This window comes from Myxine glutinosa, chromosome 6, assembly GCF_964187855.1.
Source record: "Myxine glutinosa chromosome 6, kmMyxGlut1.1, whole genome shotgun sequence".
Lineage (NCBI taxonomy): Eukaryota > Metazoa > Chordata > Myxini > Myxiniformes > Myxinidae > Myxine > Myxine glutinosa.
The window spans coordinates 187,268,420-187,281,808 of NC_136266.1; the positions used below are offsets into that span (position 1 = coordinate 187,268,420).

Consider the following 13,389-nt stretch of genomic DNA (forward strand, 5'->3'; position numbering starts at 1 on the left):
CCACCCCTCCTCCAGCGTCATCAAACGTATTTTTGACTCGAAGGTCACAAGAAACACATTTTGCAATAATTGTTCGTTTCCCATTAATCGTACACTTTATAAAATCCAATCTCACCCCTCCCCTCCAAATCTTCCCCATCACCCCTTCCCTCCAAAATTCTCCATCACCCCTCCCCTCCAAAACTTACCCATCACCCCTCCCCTCCAAATCTACCCCCTTGCCCCTCCCCTCCAAATCTTCCCCATCACCGATCTCTTTCAAATCTTCCCCCTTGCCCCATCCCTCCAAATCTTCCCCATCACCCATCCCTTTCAAATCTTCCCCCTTGCCCCTCCCCTCCAAATCTTCCCCATCACCCCTTCCCTCCAAAACCTCCCCATCACCCCTCCCCTCCAAAACTTCCCCATGACCCCTCCCCTCCAAATCTACCCCCTTGCCCCTCCCCTCCAAATCTTCCCCATCACCCATCCCTTTCAAATCTTCCCCCTTGCCCCTCCCCTCCAAATCTTCCCCATCACCCCTTCCCTCCAAAACCTCCCCATCACCCCTCCCCTCCAAAACTTCCCCATGACCCCTCCCCTCCAAATCTACCCCCTTGCCCCTCCCCTCCAAATCTTCCCCATCACCCATCTCTTTCAAATCTTCCCCCTTGCCCCTCCCCTCCAAATCTTCCCCATCACCCATCCCTTTCAAATCTACCCCCTTGCCCCTTCCCTCCTAAACTCCCCCCACACCCCTCCCCTCCGAGACTCTCCCTCGCTCCTCCCCTCCTAGACTCCCCTCTCACCCCTCCTCTTCAAAGCGTCCTCCCCGCTTCTTCCCCCTTCCAACTTTCACCTTCATCTCCCCCAACCTTCTGCCTCGCTCTTCCCCCTCCTCAAATAACACCTCACTGTTCCTCACCCAATCACCATCAAACCTTTTGTCTGCCCCATTCTTCCCTTTCCCCAAGCTATTCTGAAATCTCTGACACACCTTCAACAGCTCTCCCTACCACTTCCTCCTCTTCCGCATCTTACCCTACCCTTCCCCCCCCCCCCCCCCCTGTTCTGTATCCGATGCTCCCCCTTCCTCTTCATTAATGGTATAGACCTCAAACATCCAGGGCCTTTGCTCAAACTTGACTGATCTCTCCATACAGGTTGCTTCTGACAAACCAGACATGATCTGCTAAACAGAAACTTTCCTCCTTCATGATGTCTCTGATTCCTTGGTATCTCTCCCGGGTTACTCCCTCCTCCGGTATGATAGACCTGAGCCTCGTCCTGGAGGTGGGGTTGCTATCTTTATAAAAAAAACTCTTCCTCACTCGCCCTGCACTGCCCTCTCTCCACCTCACCCCCAGGAATACCTTTGGCTACGGCTTCCCCTATGCTCCCACCTTTTGTTCATATGTGTGTTGTACCGTCCACCAAACAGTGATGACTCCATCTACATCTCGCTGTCTGATAATATGGACCAACTTCCATCTACCCATCCCAACTCTCTCTTCCTCATATGTGGTGATTTCAATTGTCACCATGCCAGTTGGCTGGGAGTGGGTACCTCTCTCACCAGCCATGGCTCTTCAGCAAAGGACTTCTGCGACTCACTGGGACTGACACGATCTGTCAATTTCCTGACCCGGATCTCAGTCAACGGAGCATCTTCCCTTCTGGACTTGGTTATGACTAACTTCCCTGAAAATGTCTGCTGCTCTTCTTCTGCTCCAATCGGCTCATCTGATCATGTGCTTGTTAAAGTGGACATCTCTCTGACCATTCTCAGAGAGCCTCCTCAGCGTCGACGAGTCTGGCATTTCACTCAGGCCAACTGGCACGGTCTTCAAGCAGCCATCAATCATCTGGACTGGTCTCCCATCTCTGACATTAACTCATCCTGGAAATTCTTCCAAAGTAAATTGCTCTCTCTCATGCACAGATTTATCCCATCTCGTCTTCAGTTGTCATACCCTTCCTCCCGTCCATGGTACACGGAATCTTGTGGTGAGGATGTTGCCCAGAAACAACTTGCTTTCGTCTCCTGGAAAGCAAATCCAACGGAAGGAAATCTCATTTCCTTTCACAAAGCCCGAAACAAGTGTATGTCCACCCTCAGGAGAGCCAGGAAACAATATCTCTCGGTTCTTAAGACCGAACTCTCTTATCTGTCTCCCTCTTCCAAATCCTGGTGGCGTCTTGTCAAATCCGTTTCTGGTGTTTGTTCCCCCTCCATCCCCTCTCTTACCTCCAATGGCTACACAGTTGACACCGCACGTGACAAAGCCGAATGCCTCAACTGTGTTGGCCTCTAAATATTGTGTCCCAAACCCATCCCTCTCTGTACCCACCGTACCCAGTCGTACCCAGCTGCTCCTGGACTCTGTGTCCTTTCCTCCTGACAAGGTGGAAAACTTTCTGTCAACCCTAGACTCTGATTCTGCAACTGGACCTGACGGCATCAGCCCACGGGTCCTAAAATCCTGATCTTCCGCTCTTTCACTCCCTCTCTCTGTTCTCTTCACCCTCTCTTTTGCTCAAGGTCATCTGCCATCTGCTTGGAAATCAGCCAACATCACCACTTTGCACAAAAAGGTGCAAAAACAGATCCTAGCAACTACAGACCAATCAGCCTTCTCCCAATTATCAGCAAAGTCATGGAATTCATCATTGCTTCGGATATGAAATCTTTCCTCTTCTCCAATGGCTTGATCTCTGATCATCAATTTGGTTTCAGACCTGGTCACTCTACTCTGGACATGCTGCTTCTGCTTTCTCAACAATGGATGGAGGTCCTCAATGCCAAACAGGAAATTAGAGCTGTCTCCCTTGACATATCACGTGCCTTCGATACGGTCTGGCACCCCGCTCTGCTCACCAAACTCTCCTCCTTTGGTATCCATGGAAATCTCCACGCATGGCTGGCGGACTTCCTCTCTAGTCGTAGTCAACGTGTGGCCCTCAATGGGTTTCTCTCATCTCCTCTTCCTGTTCAGGCTGGAGTTCCCCAAGGCAGTGTTCTGGGCCCTGTGCTTTTTCTGGTCTTCCTCAATGATCTATCTGACTCTCTTGAAAATCCTCTATATCTCTTTGCTGATGACTCCACTCTCTGTCGCTCCATTCCTCATCCTTCAGATCAGCAGTCTGCAGCCTCCTCACTCTCTGCAGACCTGGACAAACAAGTGGAACATGTCTTTCAATCCTGACAAATCTCACACTCTTACGATGTCTATCCGAAAAGACCGACTAGACAACCCTCCCATCCACTTTCTGAATAATCCTCTCCAAGAAGTTCTGTCACTCAAGCTTTTGGGTCTCACTATCTGCCATGATATTTCCTGGGAAAACCACATTTCAAATGTGGCTTCCAAAGCCAGTCGCCGACTGGGCATCCTCCGTCGTGCGAAGTCCTTCCTTGGCACACCTGAGCTCCTCACCACATCCAAGGCTTTCATCCGCAGCTCAATGGAATACTGCTCTCCCCTCTGGGCTGGTGCTCCTGCCTCACACCTAGCTCGTCTTCACGCTGTTGAAACCAAAGCGTTCAGAATCATTGGAATCTCCCGCGATGAAGCTAACTCCAAGGGCCTTTCACTCACTCACCGCAGGCAGGTTGGTGGTCTTTCCGTCTTCTTCCGACTCCTCTCTGGCCTTGCCCCCCCAGCTCTCTCTGGGCTCTGTCCCCCAAATATTCCTACAGGTCGCACAAGATCTGCCTGCAATCCTCTTATGGTTAAACTGCCAAAATCAAGACTCTCTGCTCACCTTCACTCCTTCATTCCTCTTTTCTCCCACCTCTGGAACAAACTCCCTCACTCTCTTCAATCCCACTCCACCCTCCAGGTCTTTAAAACAGCTGTTCACCACCATCTCTTATCTTCCCCCATCCAAAACCTTGATCTTTTCTACCCCCGCTAATTTCACCCCAAATCCACTTTTTTGAAATACCAACTTCTGTCCTGGAAGTCCTTGGTGTCCTTGTGTTTTATACTTCTCCCACCCCCCCCCCCCCCTCCCACTTCCCACGCCTGCTCCCCTGAACCCCTCTCCCTCCCACACATCTCCCTGCTCTCAAATGTTGTGTTTGTGTGCTTCCCCTTCTCTCCCCATCTTGTCTTCCGCTCCCTCTTTTTTTATATTGTTTGTCTGTTTGATTTGTTTGTGAAATAAATGTTAGCTCTTTCATGAGCCTCGGTTCTGTAAACAAAAAATAAATAAAAATAATGATCGAGGCAGCAGTCTGTTGCCTATACACCGCCAAGATAAAGGGACGCATCAGAAGAAGAAAGTGCTGCACGTTTGGAACAAGATCACCTGGAGGGCTGGTACTCTGCTCGCCTTGACAATGACGACAACGTTACACAACTTACAGACAACGTTACACGACTTACAGATGATCTGCGTGCACACACACAATTACTACAGAGTTAGAGTTTGATGCAAAGATTAGTGAATTTGTGTGGCTTCAATGTCTTTTGAGCTACACACTATTGACTATTGACTATTTGAGCTATACACTATAAAATAAATCTTTGTTATCAATTGAGAAAGTAATAGCACAGCTAAGTAGATTAATAATGACCGTTATGTTATCGAAATTCACATCAGACATTTCATTTAAACAAGCATCTACTGCATAAAGTCAAACTAATACAAATTGCTGACCTTTACAGGCCTCTGCAAATGAAGGCAGCATTTTTGTAAGCGGATCATCAAATTGACTCTCAAGTGTCTGAGCGCAACCGATTGAACCCACTGATGTTCTTCTCTCATGCAGTATTGGATGTAGCGCGCCCATCTGGCCTACAACCAGCTTAGCATTCGCAATGTTGTTGCCATTGACCTGGTAAAATAAGTACAGAGGAGAAATAATTTATAACCAAAAGCGAAAATGATGTTTTTATACATGAAAGCGAAGTCACCACCAGCAAGGTCTTTCGGCTTTTTACTCCCGTCATAACTCGTCAGGCATCCTTAACTGTGCAATACAAGAGAGCCAATCTGTATCGGCAGACTGGTAGGACAATGGATGAAATTAACAGGATGTCAATTGAGATTTGCTCGCCACCATGGGAAGCAGGAAGCTGACATTTCGTGCGTTAACCCTTCGTCAAAGGAAAAGAGCAGATTTAGCAAGAGCAAAACGGGAGTGAAGACGAAGACAGTAAAGTAATATATTATTATGATCAACTGAATCATGTCAGATGTACCAAAAATAGGTTCATCGAGTTTGAATTAATATTTTGGGTATGATCGAACAATGGAAAATGAAACATTCTGTAATGTCGGCACTTTAGCAGTACAGGAATGTACAAAACTCAGTGCAACAAATTTCACTCATAACTTTGGAAGGTTCATCCAATCCTCACAGAATCGCACAAATTTATTCATCCAATGGTTGGTGACGATAATGGGTAGTTAAAGAGACATGGACAATCTTCATTTGTGTACATATTTATCTAGAACTGTGCAATATTATGTCACGCGCACCTGAATGAGACCTTTGGTGGTAGAACTCGGTGCCTCGAGTGCATCGTTCCCCGAGGTGCCCAAGGAAGTATCGCTATGGACATTCGAGCCTGCGTCAGTCTTTAACTTTACTGGGAGGAAGGGCTGCATGACCCGTTTTGGTGACTGCTTAACGGGCCCCTCAGGGACGTCTGGCTGCACGACGACGGTCTCCAAAGGTTGCCGAGTGATACGGACTTTTGAGCTACAGAGGTGATGAGGAAGAATATTCCCTAGGGGTGATGTCGTGGGAGCGTCAGCGCCACTCGAAGATGCAGCTGCGTGGATCACTGGAGTCATGGGTGTTTTATTCGAGCTGTGGCTGATCTCCAGCAAGAAGCTGCCAACACGAAGCAACGCAGGAGAATGATTTGAACTGCTTCCCGAATGCCTTTGCTGTCCAGTGTAAGACGCAATGGCATTGAGGATTTTGTCACGTTCCTTCTCCCAGCTGCAATCAGCAACTATTTCAATTAACTTGGATGATGAGGATAATGATGAATTTTGCATAACCACTGCCTTTGGAGTTCGAGAGCCTTTGGCAGCTGCTTGGGTCAAGCTTCTTTCTGGCATTTTGAGCTGGGGCATTTCCAGTCTTCCACCCACAGGGGCTGTCAAACGTCCATCCATATTGCTGGTCATCGGAGATTTTATATCATTTTGTGAAAATATTGACTCAGAATCAAAGTTGGAATCGCTCCAATCTGCAAGACACAAACACTTATGATGTTCTCGAACTGTGTAAACTGTTTCGAGAGAAAAAACAGTTTCAGGTTCAAAACAAAAATTAAAAACAATTTCCCCATGTTCTTCAACTCGAAGTCTTTCAGGGGCTGCCTGGCCAGGCCTGACGTTTGTCTAACATTAGGGCAGGAAAATGTAATTTGGCCATGGTGCCGGCGAAAAAACACCTACTCTTCACGAAGAACACCGTGGGATCTTTAACGTCCACAAACTAATGCCGGCAGATAGGACGCCCAGTTTAACGTCCATCCGAGGGACAGCACACGTTGAGGAATCACTCTGCCTGTGAAACCGACCTGTGTTGTCTGCATGACAGTTTATAGTTAGATCGGGATTTGAAACAAGACAAGGTAAGACAACTTAGAGGCGAACGTGTGTGTACCACGAGGACGTATTTCCAGCCCAGGGTTAAAAACCCAAATAAGGTGCTGTACTGTATTTCATTTCATCAAAAAACAAAAGTATCCAAGATCACCACATTGCCGAAAATATGATCCCAGGTTTACTTGCAATGGCAATCCCAAATGCCGATAAGATTAAAATACACAACAAATATTATAATTGTGAGCACAACAGTGGTACAGCATTGTCTTCCCCCCAAAATCCATAACTGTACAGTGATAACGGACAGTTCAATTAGCTATCAATTTCCTGTTCACTCTTTTTGGCGAATTTTAAACCAAATTTCATCTCAAACACTTCATTACCTCCGCCACCAAAGGTGGATGGAGGCTACGTTTTCACCCCTGTCTGTCTGTTTGTTTGTCCGTTTGTCTGTCTGTCCATTTGTGAACAAAATATCTCAAAAAGTTGTGGACGGATTTGGACGAAACTTGGTGGACCGGTTGGGTGTCTGACAAGGAAGAATCGATTTGATTTTGGTGAAGATCTGAATATGGATTCGGATATGAGGGTTATTTGAATTTTTAAGTGATTCTTCACCATCGAGTGATATGGCCAACACGGTGGAGGTATGCTCTCTACTGAGTGCCGTTCTAGTTTTAACAAGTGTCCAACAGACAGTTCATCTGAGCATGAAAGTGTTGCATTCCAACAATGATTCTGAAAATGTCTCATCATACACTTCTTAGGAGTTCAATATTATAAAACTTTGGAAACTAAGAGATGCGTGTTTGCTGCTTCCAAAGTAAACAAGTTTAAAAAAAAAAAAGTTCTGCAACTGTTGTGAATTTAGGCAAGTTTGTGGATGGCCTTTGAACCATCAGTGTGGGTGTGACGCTATGCTGGCAGATGTTCATCTCTATTGAAAGTTGTTTTCTGTACGAGAAAACTGTACGCTAAAAAGTTTTTCCTGCATGTTCATTTCTATTTGTGCCTGATGCAGACATTTTCAGGAATGAATATAGAATATTTAGAACGTGTAACTTTATGCCAGCAAAAGCAAACTCACTCACTATGTCCTTTTACATATTGTGTAGCCAAAAAGGAAGCAGATGTAAAATGGCAGGAGCAAAATTGGCAAAAGGAATCTAGGAGAGCAACACAGGGGAGAAAAGGAAGAGTATGGAGTGTGGAAGTAGATGAGAAAGAGCAGAAAGGAGGGTTGGAGGAGATTGGAGTGAAAAGACAGGGAAAGAGGATGTATAAGATTATACAAGATGAGAGAGGAAAAAAAATATTTTTATGTTGTAAATATATGTACGTTACTTATTTTACGTTAATATTGTTACGGTTTTTAGAACCGTCACTAGTAAATTTTAGTAAATGTTTCCCTTATAAATGTTCCCCTGTAAATATCCCCATCAATTGGCTTTGTTAAAGATCGCACCCTAGTTAGGACATGTACAACACGTAGCGAACCATAGGACCTCTCCGTAGTTATTTCATTATTATCTGTTTCAGTTAAGGATCTGTTCCTAATAGTTGAATCTGCGTTGCATTAATCAAATAAGATAGGCTCCTTTCAATTTCCCCAATCGCCTCACCCGTGCTTCAAAGTAACAGTAGGGCAGCGTTCGCTGCTCCTTGCCTTGATTCGGTTGTTGGCCCCAAACCGCCATTAGCCATGTGGTCAAGCCAAGGAAGAAGGGGGCGGAGCCACCAGAACAAGGTGTGGCACGTCGACGCATCGGCAGAGGTGGAGTCAGCGAGCCCTTTGCCGGCCAACCAGTGCCGCGGTGAGCCAACCGGTAGGCGTGTCATCAGAGCCGGTGGCTTGATTCCAACACGAACGATAAAAGCGGCTGAAAGGGACTGCTTGAACAGTCGGGTGAGAAGGTACGGTTGAGAGGCGAGTGAGAAGGTTCAGAGTCGACTTGGGTTGGAGACGGCGCTTGGTGGGGTCTGACTGAGAGAGACGAAGCTGCGCAGAGCCCTCTGACGAGCTGCTTCGAAAAGCCCCTACCGCGTGAACGAATACATGCAGCTGCCGCCGGGTTTTCGCCTCGAGCCCGGAGCGTGGACTGGAGCCACCTTCGACGCTGCGCACCGACCCGGACCGTCCTACCCTGTCACCTGCACGGACCCTTCTCCTTCTTCCAGTCATTCCTGCCTGCCATTCCCCTTCGTGTAAGTCTGTTTGTCTGTCCTGGGCGTTGATAATATAAGACTGCTTAAGGCTGCCCTGTGTCTTCTTCTTCTTCTTCACTGTATATTACTTTCGTTTCTTCTTTGGTTTTGTGTATAGTTAATAAATGTCTGGTATTCCTTACTTTGGTTTCTTCTTCCCCCCGATCAATTTAGTCCCTTCTTTCGATTGAGTACCTGTGGCACGATTTGGCCAACGCGCAGAATCGGGTTAGTCAATTGCTAACGGCTCGAATCGCGGATTGCTAAACCGCTCGGCAAATACCATCTTGTCCGTGGTTCGAGCGGTACTTGTCTCCCTGTTTTGCGGAGGGATTGGTAAAGGTATTTGGGAGAACACCTTTACCAATAACCCTGACCAATTTCACCCCACAAAAGAGCGTTATAAGTACCAGGACTAGAGACGGCCAGCTTAACAGGCCAAGGGGATTAACCCCCCCCCCCCCCACACCCCTTGCTAAGGGGAGTGCCGTCTCTGAGATCTGTAACAATATTTTACGTTACTTGATATATGTACAAGACAACATGTTCAATTCAATTATTCTCAAGTCTTTTGGGTGTTCATGGAATAACCAATGGCACAATAACAATGCAGGAAAAGATAATCTATAGAAGCTTCAATTTTTATGCCTCCGCTGATGAAGTCAAGAGATCATTATGTTTTTGGATTGTCCGTCTGTCTGTCTGTCCATCCGTCCGTGATAGGTTTTCGTTACGGCGATAACTTGAGAACGAACTGATTAGATTTTGGTGTCACAAGGTCAAAGGCCAAAGTCTGTAATAGGTTTATAACTTTAATGGCAGAAGTCCCGTGAAGTAAAAATACTGTTATTGTTCTGACTTATGAACTGGATTATGGGATTTTGACCAAACTTGGTGTAAGTATATGTTATGATGCAAAGATGAACTGATTTTATTTCGGCATCAAAGGTAAAGAGTGAGGTGATTTTGCTGAGGTCAGAGGGCACGTTAGGTGAAAATGTGATACTTGATTGAGAACAGCTGAGTGGATTAAAATCAAACATGGTACAAGTATGTATAATGATGTAATAATGTGGGCAGAGGCATACCGGTCAATGGCATGACATGGAAGAATGTCGCTCTAGTTTACAGTAAATTTCTAATTTATACAAGAATATAAATCATAATAACAAAAGCCTTATTCGACGAATACAAGAAAGAGCAAAAATACATCAGTGAAAGAAGGCAAAATCCCACCAAATTACCTGAAAAAGTATCTCAAATAGAACACAACACTTCTAACATGCAATTTCAATGAAATGGTTTTATTTGTGAAACGTAAAAACGAAGAGCAAAGCCAACCCCAACCCTCTCCCTTCAACAGATCTACCGACGTTCCTGTTCTCCACTGTTGTTGTACTTGTTGGTGTGCTTCCCTCTCCCTCCCACTCTTGACTCCTGCTCCCTTTATTGTATGTTTTATGTGTCCGTGCATGTTTTCATGTGTAATGTGTTAGCTCTTACACGAATCTAGATTCTGTATAGAAAAAAAAGAAGAAAAAAAGAGCAACTAGAGTACATAAAACACCTTCACCTGTGCTGTCTTGAGAAACAAGGAAATGGGCAAAGTCTACGAGTGGCAAATTTGATTGGTCGTGATGATGTAAAATGATGTCAAAGGACTGCCAAATGAAAGACTTGAAAGTGCCAAAAAGACGATTTGTGTTCCACAGTGTCCAAGTACATAATTCAATTGAAATAGAATAAAGATTTTGAAAGTTGTAGAAATTTTTATTTTGGAAGTTTACCACCGTCGATGCAGTATCTTTTACACTATCTTATTTAACATATTACATTCGTTCATTCCTGTTTGTGTCTTTTATGACGTCTCCAAAAACAGTAAGTTTCCTGTTTGGAATGATTTTAAATCTTGTTTGACTAACAGACAGGTAGACAGAGTAAAAAAAATATCTCTCCGCATGTGCGATCGGGACAAATTGAGAGCCAAAGTACCGCTGAACTACAGGTTCGTTTTCCAATTGATGTTCAAATGATAACATTCAATTGAAATCAAGTTGTTCCTCGATCATACACTGACATTTGTAGACACACATAAACAGAAGTGAACCAATATTGCTTAACCTCACATTTCGTCTTGCATGCATGGAGTAAAAATATGCAGAATGAAAAACACCAAACATACCATTTCGGATGTAGTCATCATTAGGATCTTCTTTCTCAAGTTTTATTTTTTTTTGGACATACTCAACCGAAACCTCACCTTCTTCAAGTTCCTGAAAATAAAAAATATAAACTTGAATTAAAAATGCATCTTGGCTTTGTAATTAGTGTTAAAATAAATTTTATATAACAATGTCATTTCACAACGACCAATGTGACATGCAGTGAATGAATGAATATATATTGACAATGTGACATGTGACATTGACATGTGACAATGACCAATGTGACATGCAGTATTAAAAATAATTCATTTGAATCACAAGGTCTCTCTCTCTCATGCGTAAAAAGGAAATGTGCCGTAGTATAGTCGTCTGCCGAGAGATTTACACTGCAATTGCTTATCATGCAATGAATCAAAGCGCAACACATGCAGTCGGACTATAAATGCATAGGTGGAGATAAAGTATATTTGTAGTGTGTTGAATACTATAGCTCATGGGAAGGAAATATCACATGACAAGTGCATACAGATCAAAGTATTGGTTAGTGAAGACTACTCCATGTGGCAGATTGCAGCCCCACTTAAAGGTCGACAGACACAGAAAAAACCTTTTTAGTGTGTGATTAGTGATTTTAAAGTAATAATTATCTGGGAGCACAACATAAGAAAAAAATGGTCCCATAAAAATTTGTTGAGGAAAGCAAGATACATGTCTATAAGTCTTAAGGGTGTCTCAAATAACCATAACAACAATGTTGGAAGTCTGGGAAACTGTTTTCTTTATTATGACGACCTTCTTTTTTTTTTTTTTAATTGAAATTAAAGTTTTTTTGGGGCGTTTTCCCAACTTTTAACCCCCATAACTAGGTTGGTTTTCATGCTCGCACCACGTTTTTTTTTTTTTTTTTGGATACAGAATCGAGGCTCGTGAAAGAGCTAACATTTATAACAAAAAAAAATAATCAAACAGACAAACAAAATATATAAAAAGAGGGAGCGGTAGACAAGATGGGGAGAGAAGGGGAAGCACACAAACACAACATTTGAGAGCAGGGACATCGGGAGATGTGTGGGAGGGAGAGGGCTTGGGAGGAGGAGGCGTGGGAAGGGGGAGAGGGGTGGGAGAAGTATAAAACACAAGGACACCAAGGACTTCCAGGAAAGAAGTTGGTATTTCAAAAAAGTGGCTTTGGGGTGAAATTAGCGGGGGTAGAAAAGATCAAGATTTTGGCTGGGGGAAGATAAGAGATGGTGGTGAACAACTGTTTTAAAGACCTGGAGGGTGGAGTGGGATTGAAGAGAGTGAGGGAGTTTGTTCCAGAGGCGGGAGAAAAGAGGAATGAAGGTGAGCAGAGAGTTGATTTTGGCAGTTTAACCATAAGAGGGTTGCAGGCAGATCTTGTGCGACCTGCAGGAATATTTGGGGGACAGAGCCCAGAGAGAGCTGGGGGAGTAGATCTTGGTAGATCATCACCCCCTCCCCCCACCCCCCCAGACCTCTATAATGAGCGCAGATTTTGATGCGGTCAATACACCTTCCTAGGGCATCAGATATGAAGCTTGTAGCCAATTTCATCAAAATTGGGTGTTTGGTTCAAGCGATAATGGCTGAAGTGTTTACAGACTCACTGACTGACTGACTGACTGACTGACTTACTTACCTACAGACACTGCTCGATCACATAAGCTCACTGGACAAAATTCCAGTAGAGATAAAAACCATTCAAGAGATTCTGCAGTCATGTGGCAAAATGTGTTGTGGTCTGATGAAACCAAGATGGAACTTTTTGGCCTAAACGCAAAACGTTACGTTTCGCACAAACCCAACACAGCACATCACATCACCCAAAGACCACCATCCCTACTGTGAAGCATGCTGATGGCAGCATCATGTTATGGGGATGTTTCTCATCAGCAGGGACTGGGGAACTTGTCAGGATATAAGGGAAAATGGATGGAGCAAAATACAGAAAAATCCTAGCGTAAAACCTGCTGCCCTCTGCAAGAAAGCTGAAATTGGGATGGAAGTTAACCTTTCAGCATGATAATGACCCAAGGCACACAGCCAAAGCTACACTGCAGAGGCTAATAGTGGAGGAATAAAAAACCACCTTTAGAGGCCATTTTCCCCCACATTTTCCCCCATTTTCCAGCGGGGGTTGGCCTTTTTCGGGAACCGTGGTTGTTGTTGTTTTTTTTTTTTCGGTCCCCTTTTTGAAGCAATGTTTTACGGCCGGATGCCCTTCCTGACGCCAACCCTTTTTGCCGCCTTTAACGACAAACAGGGAATTACCAGTGAACTGGTACTCAATTTGCCGACCTCGGAAGGATGACAGGCTGAGTCAACCCCCCTGGCGTTAATTCAGCGATTGACCGGGATTCGAACCCAGGATCCTAGGATCCTAAGCCGGCACCCTAGCCTCTAGCCCAACACCAGGGCTAAATAATAGTGGAGGAATATTAGC

General features: G+C 44.8%; 1 protein-coding gene across 4 annotated transcripts in view; it reads right to left on the bottom strand.

Moving 5' to 3' along the window:
• LOC137429055 (uncharacterized) overlaps positions 1-13,389 on the bottom strand; it is a 346,812-nt gene that overhangs the window by 166,586 nt on the left and 166,837 nt on the right. For all 4 annotated transcript variants that reach the window (XM_068119076.2, XM_068119074.2, XM_068119077.2 and 1 more), the window contains 3 exons: positions 10,943-11,033; positions 5,470-6,191; positions 4,645-4,822 (listed from right to left, as the gene is read on the bottom strand). In XM_068119076.2, the coding sequence (XP_067975177.2) occupies positions 4,645-4,822; positions 5,470-6,191; positions 10,943-11,033 (991 nt within the window). The remainder of the gene's footprint in view (positions 1-4,644; positions 4,823-5,469; positions 6,192-10,942; positions 11,034-13,389) is intronic.